Here is a 19,924-nt window from a genome sequence, read left to right on the forward strand (position 1 = left end):
TAGTAAATTCTAATAGTTGACAGATTATTGCAAATAGAAGGAAACTCAATAGATCGAATATTGAAAACGACCGTAAATCGATCCCACGCGCATCACCATGCAACTATATTTATTATATCATATTTCAGCGATTTGGTGATGTTTGACATCGATGAGACGAGTCGAGACTCGAGATGCATTAAAACACTAGAGATAACACAGATATTTAAATGAAATATATGTATATTTAAAAAAAAGAACTTGTTACATTATGATATAATGCACACAATCAAAAACTACTTGCTTATCTATGACCAATATACTGAAGAAAAAAAAAACAGAAATTTTCAATTCAACAAGATAATTGAAATTGCATATTATTCAGTAATAATTTTGTATATTACGGAATACTTGAACTTACAACACTGATAAATGTCATTTATCTTTTGTCATATAGACCAGTTGTCAAATAAAATTGAGTGCTACTATATACCTGTTTGGATTTTAAAGTGGATTTTGATTTTTTTAACGTGATTGTAATTTTATATTGGATAAAAAAATATATATTTAAAATTAACATGCAGAAAATAGTTTTTTAATGACACTTTATTTTAAAAAAATAGTACACTGTTTTATTTACTTTTGTCGGTGGTAGTAAATTTTAATATTTATGTATCTTTGCTCGAAGAAAGACTATTTTTAATGATTTTAACATCATAGTGAAAAGGTGAGTCATATTTCACGTTCATAAAGGTATGCGAACCCTATTTTTATCTATAAATTATATCTCTATGTAAGTATTTCTATCTTTATTAGCAGATGACTAGATGTCCAGAACATGTATTTACCTAAACCCAACTTCGTTTGAAGAATTATTGTGAAGTTTCATAAAAATTGGCAAAATGGCAGTTGTTTTAAGTTTTCATGAAATCTTATTACATAAATATGCGGTTTAATTCCTTGGTGGGCCAAATTGGCTAAATGTGATATCATTTTAATTTCAACACTAAAAATAAGTATTATTCAAAAATGTTTTGTTTGTCTCACCTGAAGCTACATAGCGAATATAAGTATTTAAAACAGGGAAATACATATTTTCCTAGAACCCCTTTAGAATTAAGACATGATAATAATTCTAACTTAACTCTCAATGATAATAAGTCGCCTGATATGGCAAAAGGTTCTTGCTGGACCCTTCTTGTTTTCTCTAAAAATGTAAATTGATTTTATTATTTTGATGCATCATCTTAAGCAATCATGACATTATATTTGAGGAAAGGAGGTAAGATTCTTGATAATAATGGTTATAGACTATTTATTATAGCACATTATTGTTTACGAAGATAATTAAAATAATTTTATTAATCACATTGACATAACAATTTTCATAATAACAAAATTGATTATGTTTTAGGTACAATGAATTTTATAGATTATTAATTTCTGCATCAAAACTATAGTTATGATTGTGGTGTGCATGTAAAATGTCACAAAATTAATTCTAACATAAAGTGAAAATTACCAATTAGAAATATTCATAATTTATCAAAATCAAAATGATATGTACTTATTATTCCTCCATATACAGTCCAGCGAATTGAATAGTTTGAGAGAAGCATTTCATTTTTCTAAGTGTCAGACATTCATCAAAATCATCTAGAAATAAACTTGTTTATAATGTCTGTCAAAATAAGTCGTACCAAAAAGTTGAATAAGTGTAAATGAAATGTGTTTTTAATTTATTTATATGTTATCCAGACAAATGAATATTATTGGCTGTAGCATTTTTTTTTCTCTGTGTCAGACACTTTCTATATGCATTGTAAAAAAAAAAGGATAGAATAAAGAAAGAACATGTTTTATATATGACGATGATAAAGAACATGTTTTTTATTGTTATTTCTTAAGAAAAATCTTAGATTTGATTTATGACAGAGTTTTCTTAACTATAGCCTATTCATTTATTATAATTGCATTATTTAATATAATTACACGGACATGGAAATATTACAATTAAATAATCTACTTACTTTGCCTAATAAATGCCTTAAATTGACTAACATCATATTCATATTATTCACCACAAATTTTAAATAATAAATACATATATTAAAAGGATATTTTAAATCAAGTTCCTCTTCTTTTTTAAATATTTATGCAAAATATGTGAATAAAAGCTTGTGATAAATAATGTCATATGCAATAAACTATGTATGTTGATGTATCAAAATTAATATATTTAAAAGTTTAAAAATGGTTGAATGGTTGTATTTTAAATTACTACACACAAGTTTTTCTCTATTAAATATGTCTTTAATTTACCCTTACTGATAAAAATATCATAACTTTATAGTTTAACAAATAAAAAAGTTACGAAAGATTTTTAAGTATCCACATAGACCTATCGAAATATTATCAGAAAATGTATTTTAAAGAAAAGTAAAATTACTACAAGTATTTAAAATGGGACATTTACCATGTTTTTATTTTTATTTAGTGGAGCTCGATTTCGACATAATGTCAAATCTACGAACGTCTTGTTCACGAGACTCGTGAAAAATAATAAAGCATGGTAAATAACCTGTTTTAAATACTTGTGGTAATGAAAATACCTACGTTCATTTAAAAAGTCAAATTATGTTATGGTTCAATCCGCTTTTTCTAACACCTCAACAACCGCCAGACACAGTTTGTCATTGTTGAGGTTTGCGATTACGAATATAAAAATATCGAACAGTAAGTATAATCTTTTCGAATATATGTGCCCAAATTGTATGTTGTTACTTTACATAGCAAATCAAATTGGAGAAGTTTCAAGCCGTTTATTTTTGTCTCTTCATTTGTTATTTTACATATTAGTTTAAAATACTAAACATTTTTTTCCACACCACTGTGGTTAATTTTTGGGTTTAATTTCGTTGCCATCGCAGCATTGTTGCTGAACTGATGAAATACCTTTATATTTCCAACGTCGACAGGCTTACCCAAGATAAGTTTATTGCAGTTTTCTCCTGATATAATCTTGAGAATAGGTTTTAAATCAACAGCATATTTTGTCACCTGCAATTTGAATTGTTAAAATGTATTATAATGCCTAATAGTTTTACATTTTTACCAAATATCTGTCAAACCATTTGCACTGTCGAAAAATTATCATTAATGAGTTACTAGTCAACAACATACATTGTGAAAAAATCGATCTCACGATGTCAGAACCTAAGTAAAATAACATTTCAAGCCAAGTTCGTTCGTAAACTACGGACTTTTTGGAATTATGTTGAGTTGTCTAATAAAGAAATACCTACTTCAAAGCAACTGCCCGCAGCAGTTTGAATACACCCTCCACCGCACGAGGATCCAACAACAATTCCTGTAGTGTTGTATGACTCGTTCTTCCATGTATGTTATTATAAGTTTCCCACTTAGTCAAACATAAACATACATCGGTTAATATATGAGGCAAACGAGGTCGAATAAATTTATAATGAGACAAAAAACGTTAACAGAACACAATTTAGCATCCCATAATATGTTCATTTATATATACGGATTACAATGTATGAAAAACTGTCCATCAAGTAACTTTTAATTTAATTTTGCATGTTGGAAGAATATTTTTATGAAAATGTAATGGATAAATATTATCTGTCTCAAAAATATTCATACGGTTCTATATTTCTTACGTGCTACATGCAGAGCTCTATAACGTTCGTTGGTCAAGCCAATAATAATGGTACCATTTTCTATTATAGCTCAATTACTTCAGAACCTTCTTTAGCTATATAGTCTTTTGATTAAGATCTATAAAACGTATTATAATTTTAGATTGTTAATATAAATGTAATTGAAGTCCAGTTACTCCTCACGTTAATATTTCATTTTGCCTAGCAAGATAACTGTATACTTTTCTGAATGATAACTTCTTATAACAAGATTATTTTGATCAATATCATCTCAAAGACTTAAACTGTTTATTTATACGTATGTATATATGGAAATAATTCAGTAAAACCCGCAATTCAGCACGATAGTGCTGAATTTTGGACGTGGGTTTTTATTGAGTCATTAAGGAATATCTTATAATATATTGCGTCAGTGCCGACATTTCATCCGACTTCAGTTAATTATATTCGAGTAATAACTATTACATTTAATTAAAGTACTGCAGTACAATCATATCTATGTTTATATTGTATTACATATGATTTTTTGTAGGTATTTTGTAAAATAATTTAGATTTAATAAAAGTAAAGAACCATGTACCATGTACGTAATTTTATTAAAATTAATTTGGTTATAATTATATTAATCATTTATGTATATGGTTTATTTGTCTCTGCACACATCAACAATCAACAACTAGATTAAAATTACATTTTACGAACTCAATCACCCGATAATTCTTTTTCACAGTCATAACTTAATATTTTAAGATTAGAAAACCATATCACTTTCTTTAAACACGTTCTTTAAACTTAATCGAAAAGTGTTGCCTTGAAATGTTAAGTACCCAATAAGCAATCTACATAATACTTGATCTTTCACGTTAACATTTTTGTCTAGTTGATGGTGATTGTATACATAAACGTGTACACAAAATCATTGGCTCGACGCATAAAAACAAGTAGATCAAACACATCTTTAACAGCGATACAATCTCGTTGTAAACGGATCACTCAAAAAAGGCTTCACAACTGTTTAGTACCGTCTACAGTTTTAGTGCCGCTTCTTATAATTCCATCATATTTCTTCGCTTAATGTAATACTAATTCAAAGCTGTTTTCTACAAGACAATTTACTATGAGATTTATGTCTTTTATTCGTCGTATACATGCTTCAACAACGTCGAGGCTGTTTATCTAAAAAATAAATTAATATACTATAACTTTATTTAACTTTCAGAGTTCGAGTTTGAGTTAAGTTTGACATAAATAATCTAATGGTAATAGCAACTCGTTCGATGCTAAAATTTAATTTAAAAATATAAAAATAATATGAAAATTATTTAAATATCATGAGTTCGGAGACACTAACCAATTCGAAGAATATTTTTCTTATATTCCAGTAAATACTACTGAAAGGCGTTACGCTCCCACGAATGAGGTAGAATTTTATTTTGAGAATAATAAATGTTACGATTAATTAAAACTTACGTTCATATGATCTGGCAGATACAATTATGAAATCTAATGGCGCTCTGCCATAAATAAGTGTACCACACGGTTCAATTTTAGGACCTCTGCTGTTTTTAATATTTTTAAATGATTGAAGTTATACCTATAATGGACTTGCGATGTTGAACTTTGGAGACTTCATCACTTATTTTTAAACTTGGCAGAAAAATAAACAAGACGTCAAAAATTTAATAGTGCTCTGTCACAGGTTCTTGGTTAATAGTGATTTTTGAATGATTCCCTGCAGTTGAAATCGTCATTTAAAGTAAGCAGAATTTAAATCTCCAGAAGGTTAAATCAAGCTTCAATCCCTGAATAAAGGTAGTAGGTATGCACGTTTATTTCATAATTATTAACCCTGTATATTTTGTATTGCAGAAGGTATTTTTATGCGTACTATGGATTACAAATTTTAGGTTAAAATGTTGAGTGTGTCCATATTCCTGCTGATGTCGCTCACAGAATCGCATGCCTTCCCTTAAATATGAATATTATCCACATGTAACTAGAAATTTGGTGATGTACTCTCTTTTATTTTTATAGTCCATAGAACAAACTCAGTTTGTGTGTGAAGTATTCTATGTTAATAAATATAAAATTATTTTATAACCAGTGGTGCCAAAATATTAATTTTATATAGGATAAATGATTCTAATTTTAAATAAATAGTTTTTAAAAACGTACTTTATCCCAAGTGGCCCACTCTGAATCTAGCTGGCACAATTTTTAGTTATAGCATAACTCTACTGTAGCTAAATTTAAAAACTGTAAACTATTTAAGGTTTTAATACATCCAACAATCGTAATTTAAATCGATTGGTATAGTTTTTATTTCAGTTACAGTCATATTAACAATGGACAAACCAAAGCTTTTTTTTTTTTCAATTTTTCAAAATTTTGGTACATAAATAACTGTAACTATACTAATCCCGTGAACTTCAAAGCGATACAACCGTTTATTCCATGGCTGAAATTCGACTTAAACTGTGAATACATATGAAATGCGATTTATTGGTACGTAAAAATCACTATCTTTTTCTGATAAAACTTCATACGCCCGACAAAGCATCGTATCGCGTTAGCGTTAGCCAGACGCTCTAGTCTACTCCTTTCTTGTTTGCATTAAATAAATAAATATCCTTTGAATTTGACTTCATTTATATAAATTTATCGCCCACTATTTTTTTCAATTATAATTATCTTCTTTTAGCCATGTTAAACAAATCGATAACAAGTAGTCCCAAAGAGATTTGTTATTACTTTGTGTCTATATTTATTCCGTTACCCGATCCCGTGGGAGTGATAACAGGGTCATCATCTTTCTTCTGCTGGGTCCCGTTTATACCTTGATAAAGCGGGACTAAGCTGGTTCGCTTACCTTTATCGTGCAATATTTCATTCCCTATTCGTCACTCATCAGATAAAATAGTTAGAGGAAATTATTTCGATGAATATTAATGAAAATGACATTTTATTTTCATTTTTGACATATGATTCAGAGATTCGTCACTTCGTTATGTGGGTACATGAAAGAAGAAATTTATTTTACTATGGGTTATATACCTGGCTATATACATATTTTTAAATCCCGATAAAATTTTAGTCGTGTATTTTTATGAATATTGTTTAAAAGCACCTTAAGCTTTAATCCACTAACTACACCGATTGTTTATAACAAACCGTTAGAACGAGATTAAACCGTTAATTAAATAATAAACATTTACTGCACAGTTTACACGTACAAACTTTCCTTTTTATAATATTAGCTTTTCATTAGTAAGATTTATAAATATCATGTTTAGTATCGGTTCACTCGCTGTAAATATAACATTGTAATGTGATCTCCAGCATTCAACCATAAGTAATAGTAATTAATATTTATTAGGATATAGTTATTAAAGACAGATAAACAATTTCCACCAATAATTTCCATGACATAATTGGACATCTAAAAATGTGGAGTCGTAAAAATGTGTTTTGGAAACTTATTTAGCTAATTTTATGTAGATATAAGTAGTTGAGTTGTGTAGTGTTGGATTATAAATAAAGTTATATAAACCAAAAACTGATCATAGTAAATCACATGTAATATTTTAATCTAGGGTGTGTTTATCTTTACTCATTCTGATACTGTAATAGACTATTCTCATCTAGTGTATAGTATGGTGTTTAATACTGGTATACATTTATAATCCGTTGACTAAATCAATTATTAATTGTTAATCGTATTAGAATTAAATAACCAACGTAGTAATCCATAGGTAATTAACATGCAGAAAGCTGGGTTTGATGTTTAACAGTGTTTTAACGTTTTAAGCAATTAGGAATAATATATCAGAAAGATAGCCCCAAATACACTTAAATCTTAACCCATTATTGTAGGTTCGAAGCTGCATCAATGAGTTTTCATGTGCTTAACATGTGTTTATAATTTATTTAACTTTTGGCAAATGGAACTTGTTAGTTTGAAAATTAAAATACTTTTTTCATATCTATTAGAAGTCTTGTTCATTAAGAATAACAAAATTTGAGAATAAGCAGGCGTATTATGAACCGGTAGCATGCGAAAGGGATACTGTGGCGCCCACCGAAAAGACTGAGAGGGTATCGCTGATTTTTTAGTAGATATTCCGGTATACCTGGGCCACTCAGCATTCAGGCCATCGGGAAGTCCCACTTTCATCACGTGGGGGCAGCGAGTAACGCGTTTTTCCAGTGAGAAAAAAAAGGCATATTATGAACATGCATTTAAATTCTAAATATATTCTAATGTACCACCTTTAAGGTTGCATGCCAATATAAGTATGCTTCCCATCTTAAGGAGCACTCTTATATATGTCTCACATAAGGTATTTGGGGGATAAATAACGATACGAGTCAGATCCGTTAATGATGATCATACTCATCCGACATGCAGACGCCTCGATGTTGCTAAGCGACGGCGGGTCTAAAGGAAAGCAATGATGAACCCTCTTTCAAATAATTAATGTGGCCCTTTGGGCCCGTAATTACGAATTATCGGATAATTGACAATTTTAGGATGGCTTTTCAAACGTTTTTGAACTATTCCTGTATCGGCAGGAAATTGGTTTTGAGGTTTTCTCCATGTTTATATATCTTTTTAAATATATTTTGGAAGCGATCGGTAAAAATTCAGCTTTATCTAGTTCCACTCAAAATGTTCAATTAAAATAACAATGTGAAATACATTACAATTTAGTACTAAAAATAAGTCATAATTTTTAGAAATGAGAAAAGATAAAACCCCTGCGAAGCACTGCAGTTATATTTTTACGATATAAATATATTTATATTTCTGATACTTTAGTAACTAATTTACAACGAATTCAGACGTTTGTCCTTAAAAAACACTAAATTGTTAGCCACCTGTATATACATAAGCATTTTTTGGAAAAGGAAAATCTATTATCTTTATCCTTTTATAATTTAATGTGTACCGAGATACTGCAACGTCTATATTTTCCTCTGCACAAACGATGAACTGTAGACAAAACTTCAATGATCATCTATGATTCTTACCCACTAAAACCAATGCAATGGCAGTCTTCCTTAAAGCCGTTTGAATAATAGAAAATTGAGTACTCGAGACCTGCGCCTTACGCATCCTTGGACTGGTGCCTAAGTGGATTCCGAAGCCTAGATATCTCATGTACCTGACTAACTATACGTTTGACTCACCAACACCCACAAACCTTTTTTTTATTCTGATTTTTTTGGGACTTTTTAGCGACAAAGCTAAATCCAGTCAGTCAGTGCAGTCTCATCGTTCCCTTAACAACATTCCACCACCATCAACAATAATAATAACCTTATAATCACAACTTATTTTAACTTAAACTAGTAATATCTGAGTCGGGTATAAACAATGCGCTTTGAAAAACGCCAACATCCTTTAAATTTAAATCGAAATGATCGACCACCTTCAGAACTAAAAATTACGCCTCTTGGGTCCGTAGTAAGACTGACACTTGCCCTTAAAACTGGAACACAAAATTACTATGCACAATATATTATGTAGTGGTAGGCACCACTACTAAATACCACCATATCCGATTTCCTACCTTACATTACAGTAACCTGTGGGACCCCGCAGTACCCCTCTGAGTACTTGTACCGTCTTAGTCGTGACGGGTTTTATGTACTGAGCCATCTTGAAAGACAAAGTCTCGCCATTATTGAAATACTGAAAGGATAAAAACGCTAGTTAGAAAAATCAAACAAAATTGAATAAAAATTGCTTTAAAAAACTTACAACGTTACATTAATGTAATCAGAAAATACAAGTAATTTATTTAATTACACAATTTAGAATTACATTTTTTAAGATTTTTAAGATAGTAATATTTTGTATACAAAAGAATGCTATTTTCTGGCTGACTTTCAACAAGAGCTACCGCTACTGGACGAAGCTCGTACTAATACAAGTATTTCAGACGTCGCAGTGTGTGTTCAGTAACGGTTTGGAGTATTTGTGGCATATAAATTAATTAATATAAAGTAAGACGGCGACTACTCTGTATAAAAAACAACAAATATGTTCTTAGTAAAATTTAACACCTTTAATCATTTCTATTATCGTTTTTTCTTTTCAGATCGATATGTCCGATACGCTTCAAGACGAAGAGACGTCCGCGACACGAAGTAATTCTCTTAAAATATCCCTTCCCACCGTACTGTGCACAGATGTTACCGATAATCCTGAATTACCTGACACAAATTCATTCGTAAATTCAGAATCTAAACTGTCTCTTCCATCTAGTTTCGGTACACCGACTTCGCCGTTACGATTGTCATCACCACTTTCTTTGCCGTCCTCGCCTACACCATTTGCAAAGGCACCGCTTCAAACACGTTCCAATAAATCCTTAGATGATCCCTCACAACAATCCTCAGAGAAAACTCAATCAAGCAGTATGAACCCACCGTTAATCAACTCAGGATCTGCTACTGGTAAGCCGAGAATATTTTTTTACTGTAAAAGCTTCATTAATATAGTCTTGTACCTTTCTCATACATTTTACATTCATTTACAAATTCATTTACTACCAAAATGGCTCTTTTGCTAAAACTTTCTATTACTATAATATGCTTACGGCGATATGACATTTTGCTACGAGTTTCTATGAATTTATAATTACTATAGTAAATTTCGCATATCATATTATGACATACCACGCTCGTGTTCAGCGGTGAGTTTGGAGTTTCTTTTAACGGAAAATATCTACTGTAATCGTTTGCTTTGCTTATTTAATTTACTTCGTAGATTTTGTTAAAGTGTCTCAATGTTAATTACAACAATTTCTAATAATTATTATGCGATAACATTTTGATAAAACATAACATTGATAAAATAATAAATAATAAACATAATATTGATAACGAATTCTCCCACCAAACAAACCATGGTTGTAATTAAATTTAAAGTTTAGAAGTCAAGTACGTAAAGTAAAGAAATAGAAAAGTGAAACTAGAGCAGCAATTATAATGCCAACAAAAGTAGCGCTGTGGCTTGTTGAACAGAAGCGGAGCTGCGCCCCTAATGTAAGCTTTATAAACCATTATTTTGCCAAAAAACTGTCGTCACTCAAAGTGGACGCAGAGAATTGATTGTATAAGATTTTGCATTCAAAAGTTAAGGGATATATTAGTTATTTATAAAATTGTGAATTTTATTTGCATTTCTAACGAATTGTGAGTACAAATATAAAATACTCTTCGGGCGACCGCAGTCGAGCGCAGAGCGCGGCCGGCGCCGGGCGTGCCGTCGTATTAACGCCTGTACTACGACTTTACTTCAATTTTATTGCTGCGTAAAGAGTAGTGAAGCTTTTATGTTTCAATCACTTAATGAGCTATTTTTCTAAATAAATCTTCATTTCGAATAGTAATAGTGCTTTTGATTAGCTGTTATTGCCTACTTCGAAATGATCAGCGCTGACTTTTTTTTCAAACATTTTGGGATTGATGAATTCGTATCTGTTTAGTTTTTCATGGTTGATAAACGTGAAGTTAATTAGTATGTTCTGTGAGAAATTGTAAGTTATGCCGTGTTGTGGATGCTGGTGGAACGGCAGACAGAGACATCGACCGCCGGAAACCGTCTCAGGTTGTTTTGTAACCGATAAATTAAATGTTTTATTTAAAAATTTTAATATAACAGGCGTGACCTTTTCTACTTTACATACATCAATATTTATTTTGGAGTTAAATTTAAAGAAAACATTTTTGTTCAAATTTTATCTTGTCCTTATTGGATTAATCTTATTCTATTCCCAAAATACAAACTCCAAACTCACTCGTGAATGTTTGATTAAAAATATAAATTCGGCTTGACTGCTGCATTAGCAAATTTATTACAAAACTTTCAGTCGTCTGTCAAACTTTTGTATTTCTTCGGCAAAGGCTGCAATTTTGACATAATCAATGAATAATGATTGGAAACTTTTTCATCATATTGTACATATTACATATACAACTGAGCAGACTAAAAAATAAACTTATATTTCTATCTTGAGTAATGATTGCCACGGAATTATAAAATACTCTACCTGAAACAATTTAGAAGCAAGCAATGAAGCGTGTATCGTTTATTGAAATTTAATTTGATTCTAAAACGTTCAAATGGGCCAACATAGTGTTTATAAAGATGCTTTATCAATGATTTTCAGTGTGCTAAATTTACCCTTCGCTAAGCGATGTCGATCACAAAATTGAACTAAGACAAAAGCATGATTAATCCTATGGCAAATTACCTTTGATTAGTTATTGATTGCTTGCGAATCTTAAACTTACTTTGATACAGTTATGTGGGAAGAATCCTGTCATCAAAATTACTGATAAACTTGTTTTTGTTTTCCATCAAGAAACAGGCCACTCTAGGAGTATATTACAGTTTTGGTACATTTTTAATACGATCAAAAATTAGTCAGCCAAAAATCATATCTATATTTACCGGCTTTCAACAATTTTCGATTACTAAATATTACCTTTTTTTTGTTGGATAATAAAGCGAAAACAGAGTTGATCGATCAGAGTATGGCTCACATAGATTGAGGAAAAAAGTCTTTTAATTTACTTAATTAAGGTCAAAACTAATAATGAATGAGAAATATATGAAAATGTTTGCTTTTATATACTTATTTCTTATTATACATTTTTATTAATAAAGAAAAAATATGCTTTTAAAACTTATTAAAAATAAAAAGAGCAATAAAACATGTGCTCATTAAAGGTAGTTTTCCGAATATGATTTCCAGAAAATATATTTGAACGAGATTTGAAGCTTCAGTAATGGCGAATTTATCGCGTACTTGATTTTCAATTCGTTTAAATATACCTGGTAAACTAGTCATACGCTCTGACTTTGCCTGTACATATTGAAAATTGTATATCAAATATTTTTTTTTAAATAGGTAATTCAATTATTGTTAAGTTTCTACCAAGGTGAATTGTTTTTAAACCTGGTAATTAAATACTAAATTTTATCACAAAAAATAATTACAAACACGATAGAATAACAAACAAATCAAACAAAATAAAATTAAGTACTGGTAGTTCTAGCTAGACTTATTCAGTAACCTGTGTTGAAGATGACCGAATCCTGTCAACTGACAACTGAAATATCTCCTAAATTACAGACATTATTCGTAAATAATATTTACAAGAAATGCCTGTAATAAAATGCTATAAATATTTCTTATCATACATGCTCTACATTTATATATCTTGTATAAGAAAGTTTAGTAAAGATATTGCATTATATTGGTTTCCACGACTATTTGTTCAAATTAATTAGTTCTAATTTCATTTTTATAAGAAATAATATAACAAATAAATATAAAACCGTTACTTCTATGAATTATCTTTATAATTTATTGAAGTACAAATCAAAATATCTCGTTTCAAAAAGGTACATTTTGAATTTTGTAGACACTTATATGTTACTTAATGTATATTTTTTCCATCGTTCCACAAAACACTGCCAAGGTCAAAGTTACTGTCCTCGGCGGTATTGTATATAACACGATATAAAATCTACATATATATAACACGATATAAAATCTACATAAAGTTTAGCATTCTAATCTTTCGCGGTGTATAATTTCTCTAGAAACAAAAGTTTTAATCGTGGCTTATCAATTTCAATACAAAAAAGCTTTTTATCAAAACCATCAGTATAAGTATAATAATGCTACATGAATATTATTTTGGAACGAACCTTATAAAGTTGGTCGCATCGACGACGACCATTATAATGGACACCGTATTGGTTTAATGTTGAATCATAGCCATCAGTCTATGGTTACGGAACAGAGACGATATACTTGTTGTCACTGCAGAATTTAATAAGCATCCGACATGTTTTGTTGTGTTTTCTCCAAGCGAACAACACAGAGTGACGCGTCATCAAACTCGTCTTTAAAAAGTAAGTTAAAGCGTTAATAATTACCGCGACACAGGTACGTAGAATAGAGTACGTCATTACTCGTCGTAGTCAATTTGAAAAGAATGTTTGTATACTAATTGCTCTGTCTACACTAAAAAAACCGTATTGTTATATTTATCTCTTCTTTTTATACACATATTAATAGAATTATAAAAATCGAACTGCGTTCTTTTTCGGATCAAAATGTTAAAAATACAGACTGTTTTCTTCACCAAATTCCATGTATATATATTACCTAGTAAAAACATCTCAAGATGTTTTCTACAGTTTGCTTACACAAACGAAAAACAAACTAGTTAGGTTAGGTTAGTTTCGGATTATTCATATATGTATATATGTATAAAACAAGGCAAATCCGTGTATGCAAATAACCTACACCCCAGCTCTTGCTCCAGAAGTTTGTCACGTGTGTCGATTTATAAACAGAAAACGTTGCTATATACATATGCACAGATTATAATAGTACTCCGTTTTATGAGAAAAGAAAAACATACTCGGAAATATATTATTTGTGTCTTATCTCATACGGAGATGTACATATCTCAATTCCGTTCACCTCCCACTAACGCAACATGACAGCTCCAGCTTCCAACCCTTGTTAATCATGATATCATTTACGTCATATAGTCTACTCCATAACCGTATATCAATCAAGCACTTTGCATAATAATGTAATTGTATGTAATAAGCTAAAGTCTTTATTTTCATTTATATTTAAATAAATACTGACACTCAAAAATAACGATTTGAAATTTCTTGTTTGTATTGTCTATTCCAGTAGAAATAGTTAATATTATATATTAAATTAGCTGTTTCATATTAATCAAAACCCTTTTAAATAAATTTCTTGCGCTACCGCCGCATCTGCTTTTATACTAATTGGTACGCGGACATGCAAATGGGCCACCGGATGGTAAGTAGTCACCATCGCCCATACACATTACCGCTAAAAGATTGTTTATTTCTTATATTAACAATACTCCACCAACTTTGCGAGCTATCTTATGTTCTATTTGCATTATACTGGCTCACTCATCCTTCAAACCGACACACAACAATATTGTAAGAGTTGGAGAGGAGGTAGGAGATGGCCCAGTGGTTAGAATGCGTGCATCTTAACCGATGATTGCGGGTTCACGTCCAGGCAGGCACCACTGAATATTCTTGTGCTTAATTTTTGTTTATAATTCAGCTCGTGCTCGGCGGTGTAGGAAAACATATTGAGGAAACCTGACTGTGTCTAATTTCATAGAAATTCTGTCACCTGTGTATTACACCAACCCGCATTGGAACAGCGTGTTGGTATATGTTCCGAACCTTGAGGAGACTCAAAGGGAGAGGACTTAGCCCAGCAGTGGGAAATATACAATTGTTGCTGTTGTATTTTGTTGGGAGGTACCTACCCAGACGGGAATGTACATGACCAAGTAAAATTAAATAAAATCGCCACGCGAAAATCATAACCTTCCAAGCGGATGTTATACTATTATTCCTAATGGACGTAGTTGATTCATGAGGAAGATGTAGATGAATAAATCATTATGGTTTTGTATAAATGATATATACGGTTTATGAAGACCCTTATCAATAGTCCAGCAAATAAACGATACTTAAGTTACTGTTTATTTATGTACTGTACATTTAAATACATGTACACAAAATAAATGTCACTTTTTGAAATATTAATTGTATAACAGTTCCAGAAAATTTGAACATTTCGGCGCTATGAATTTCGCTTCTAATTAAATAAGCAACACAATTTGCAAATCGACCTTGACTTATTTTCTTTAATGTTTGTTGACAAAAAAAATTAATTGGTTCACGTAGTCAGTCCCGCGGGTCAATGTTTTGCGAACTTTAATTATTCCATTTGCATTCATTTTAAAACAGAGTTTCTTACTGGGAATATTCAGGCAACGAATATCCCTAGTTGGTTGAATTTTGTGTCTTAACGCAAATTATGCTGTCTGCAATTATTGTTATTATTTTACTGACATAATTTTGTCATACTTATTTAATACCACTTTTAATACTTGACAAAATTTAATTCTGCAAATGAATTTGATTGACGCTTAACATCTTTGCTCAAATAAAAAAAAGGATTGAAAAATTGGCCGGAGCCGTTTGTTTTTGACTAACCAATAAAACAAATGAACCTACAGTGCTTCATTAAATAAAAAAATCGATTGGAAATGCGTTTACTTTTGTTGATAATAAAAATCTCAATATCTCTCCTAATAAATGAATTTCAAGAACAATTCATAAATAAAAACGAATGTTTTCACGATGGCTACATTGATATAATGTGTAAATCCGGCATTAATCGGATTACGTGAGAAAAACAAACAAATAAAATGTAGTTTTGATCGAATGCTACGAATAAGCTGGTTTGTCGGGAACGAATATATATTATATATTAAGCCGAGATGGCCCAGTGGTTAGAACGCGTGCATCTTAACTGACGATTGCGCGTTCAACCCCAGGCAAGCGCCACTGAATATTCAACTGCTTAATTTGTGTTTATAATTCATCTCGCGCTCGGCGGTGAAAGAAAACATCGCGAGGAAATGTACATGTGTCAAATTTTATAGAAATTGGAACAACGTGAAAACTTCTCCTCGAAAGGGAGAGGAAGCCTTAGCCTAACAGTGGTGAATTTACAGGCTGTTACTGTCATTATTTTTAAGGAATCCATTTCCCCAGTGAGACACTCACTGGACAGAAATAAGTATAAAAATAAAAAGTACCTCAAAAATTGAAAACTTACAACCTCTTATCGATGCTGTTATATTTGTTCACCGACTGAATTTTATAAAGAAATACAGTGGTACTATTCTATACGTATCTCACTTGTGAAACGTTGTAAATCGACATACAATCAGCATCTGACTGGTTTCTTATATTTGAACTATTCCTACCCATTTGATTGGAGATCATAGCTCAAGAATAAATATGATCCTTAACAAAACAACAAACAACAACAGCCTGTAAATTCCCACTGTTGGGCTAAAGGCCTCCTCTCCCTTTAAGGAGATGGTTTGGAACATATTCCACCACGCTGTTCCAATATGAGCCTTGTGAACATAAAATAGACTTCCACCAAAGACAATTAGACAAAATCGATATTTTAGTCTAATTTCAACCGAATAGAAATTAAAACGCTTTCTAAAATAAGATTCGTATTTGATTTATGATCTGTACGTAAAACTAGTTATGAATGTTCAGATTTTATACACTGCATGAGTCACTTTCTATAATACTACCCATTTTGTGTACATATAATATTATGATCTTTGCGGTTTTACCAGCTTTGAAAGGCTATTGACATGACAATCGCGAATTCCATGTTCCTGCAATGCAAAAATTATAAACAATATCTCACTGAAATTTCACAATCATGATCCGCGATGAGTTCCGAGTTACAGAATAAATATAAATAAAATATCAACCGGAACAAAAATTTACAATCTGTAAAATTAATTTAAGCATTTCGTATTTTCCCAAGCTAGCTTCATCTTCAGCCGAGATGATTGGGAAAGTAATTAATGGCTTTTTGGACGACATCGTTATGTTTTAATTGAAACTGCTACTTTTTTTTTTTAAATGCCCTTGCTTCTTTATGTAAAAAAATTATAAACAACCTCAAATGAATAAGTTATAATATAAAATAAATAAATTGTATTTTGTAAATTATAAATGTTAAGGTTTTTGACTTGTTTAGAAATATTATTTTATTTTAACTAAAAGTGAGAAATCAGAGTAAACAAGACAAGAGTTATTACGTAAACAACCCTGAGATCAAGAGAAAATGTATTATGTAAGAAATAAACAATGAAAGAATAAGAAAATTTTCCATTTATTCGCAAATGAGAACATTATTTTATATAATGTCTACTTAAGTTCGATACAAATATTTAAACAAATTATTTCATCAAAACAGTTTTAAATCAAATCGGAAATAATGAAATTTGCAAATGACTGACGTGTGTTATGTGTTTAACAATACTGATAATTAATTCATGTGGCATAAACCGGCCAATATTGGAGAGGGATGGGGGGAGGGCGAATTGAACTGTGAACTTAAATTATATAACATTTTCAAATCAATATTTATATATAGAATTTTTTACTCGCAACACATTCAAACAATTCATGAAAATTAAACCCTTCATTGTTTTCTTCTGTTAAAGTATCTAATTTGTATTATTACAACATATTTGAAATCTTAATATGTCGTTTTAAAAGGGGAACTAAGTTAACACTGAAACTTTAATTTCTTTACAGCGATAAAGATAACAAAACCACAAGAGCGCGATTTTTAAGACGTTTTCTGCCTCGTACAACCAATTTGTGAAATCAATTTTTGCGGGTAGTTTTTCCAAACCGACATAATTTGGGAACCTTCAAGAAAAAAGCTTATCTCGTTTCTCAAAGGCCGGCAGGTCATCTGCACACCCCCACTATTACATATATCATGGGCGGTGATTTCATCAAGCGAGCATTCTTGTTCGTCATCTATTTCATAAAAAAAGCTTGAAACGAAAAATATATATGTATAATTGTGTGAAATTTATGAATTAATACATAGTTCTAATAAATAATAATAACAATCCATTCTAAATATGTTTTACAGCATTTAATGTACCTGCTGCCTGCTTAACGAGGCTGCTTGAATATTTATTTAGTTTTGAATAAAATATAATTACTAAACTAGTTCAGCATGTATACATTATCTTTAATAATTATTGAGATATAGAAAAAACAATAACGCCAAGTCAAGTTTGAATGTATTATATAACAAATATGTATATAAATAAAAAAGAAATACGAAGATATATCATGAAGCACATAATAAGTTTTAGGCTACAGTGGCACTCCCAATTAACTATTATTGGACTAGTACGACAGGTAACAAATGAATAAAAAGTAATTCACTTATTTTTAGAACACAGAAATAAGTTATATCAATGAACATTCACTATTCTCATTAATTTTTTTTAGGAAAATCTATGGTTACTATGGTTTAATTATTGACATTCAAATTAAATTAATGCACTTTTTTAAATGTAGTCATTATTGAATTTCGAACCCGAAGCGTCACCCACGTTTTAGATTCTTGTCACTGACCCGTTTCAATGACTCATCCGATTTTATATTTATATTTCAGTTATTCAAAACCATTTTCAAATACAATAGGCAGTAGTTAGAATCTTGTATAGCTCGGTCGGGTTCGAGTATCCTCGTACAATTGCCAGCATCATTGTTCGGACTAAATGTGATAATCCTATGTTTGTATAAATTCACAAGAATGTATTCTTTATTTAACTTTTTTTTTTAATTACCGTTTTTCAATATATTTATAAAAAGTAGAAGAGTTTGTATTTGTTAATAGAACACAGCAATGTAAAGAGGATTGCTGTTTGCTAGTGAAAGAACTGATTGAGAGTGTATGTGACCAATGCTATCTACAGCCCCAGTGACCTACCTTTAACATTTTAACTTACTATTTGTATATTGCATTGCATATTTGTAAATTATGAAAATTGTAAAAAAAAAAAGACTTTACTATAACTAATAATTATTTTGTACCATTATTGATAACACGATATTAAAAATATGTATAGTACGTGTAAGGAATTGAGTAGAATATTTTTTGGAACAAAGTTCGTTTACGCATATTTCAGCAGAACTGACAGTGATTATTACGTAACTAAAATGCTTTATGTCACCTCCATACCTTTCGCTGTCTATCTATCTCTTTCTCTCTTTCTATTTCCATTGTATAAAGGTTTTATACAAAATTATTATTGACACTATTCTTTGTAATTGTATATATAATGTAATTCACAGGGAATTCTTATTAACAATTATATTCGTTCATTGTCAATTAAGTCATTTAAGTATGTTCTTACTTTGTTAATTTATTTAATTTATTGTATCTGTTATTTAATCTATATGTAAGCGAAATACCTCACCGATTAATTACGAAATCTCAGAAACTATTACACTTACAAACTTGAAATTTGGCAGGTAGGCTCATTACAGGGTGTAGGCATCCGTTATGAAAGGATTTTACGAAATTCCACCTTCATAAATTTCGCGTGGGTGAAGCCGCCGGTTTAGTTAGTATAATATAGTACGAAAACAAATTCGTTCTAATTTTTTTAATGCAATATATAGGCGGACGGACTGATAAGCCACCTGATATAGTAATCACCACAGCCTATAGGCATTAGGACTGTTAGAGATATAGACAATTCCATATATCAGCAAATGTTTGAGCTAATGGGAGACTTTATGTCCC

The 19,924-nt window shown here is 30.6% G+C and overlaps 1 protein-coding gene across 4 annotated transcripts in view; it reads left to right on the plus strand.

The window, feature by feature from the left end:
• Nucleotides 1-443: 443 nt before the first annotated feature.
• Nucleotides 444-19,924, plus strand: part of LOC124536815 (cytochrome b5 reductase 4) — a 60,239-nt gene continuing 40,758 nt past the window's right edge. Inside the window, exons 1-2 of one of the 4 annotated variants that reach the window (XM_047113430.1) lie at nucleotides 444-732; nucleotides 9,767-10,124. In XM_047113430.1, coding sequence (XP_046969386.1) covers nucleotides 9,773-10,124 — 352 coding nt within the window. In that variant the 5' untranslated portion in view covers nucleotides 444-732; nucleotides 9,767-9,772. Of the gene's footprint in view, nucleotides 733-9,766; nucleotides 10,125-10,919; nucleotides 11,281-13,499; nucleotides 13,600-19,924 lie in introns of those variants that run through there. The other 3 variants (XM_047113429.1, XM_047113432.1, XM_047113431.1) reach the window with 3 other exon arrangements.

Source organism: Vanessa cardui, chromosome 17, assembly GCF_905220365.1.
Source record: "Vanessa cardui chromosome 17, ilVanCard2.1, whole genome shotgun sequence".
In the NCBI taxonomy this organism is placed as follows: Eukaryota; Metazoa; Arthropoda; class Insecta; order Lepidoptera; family Nymphalidae; genus Vanessa; species Vanessa cardui.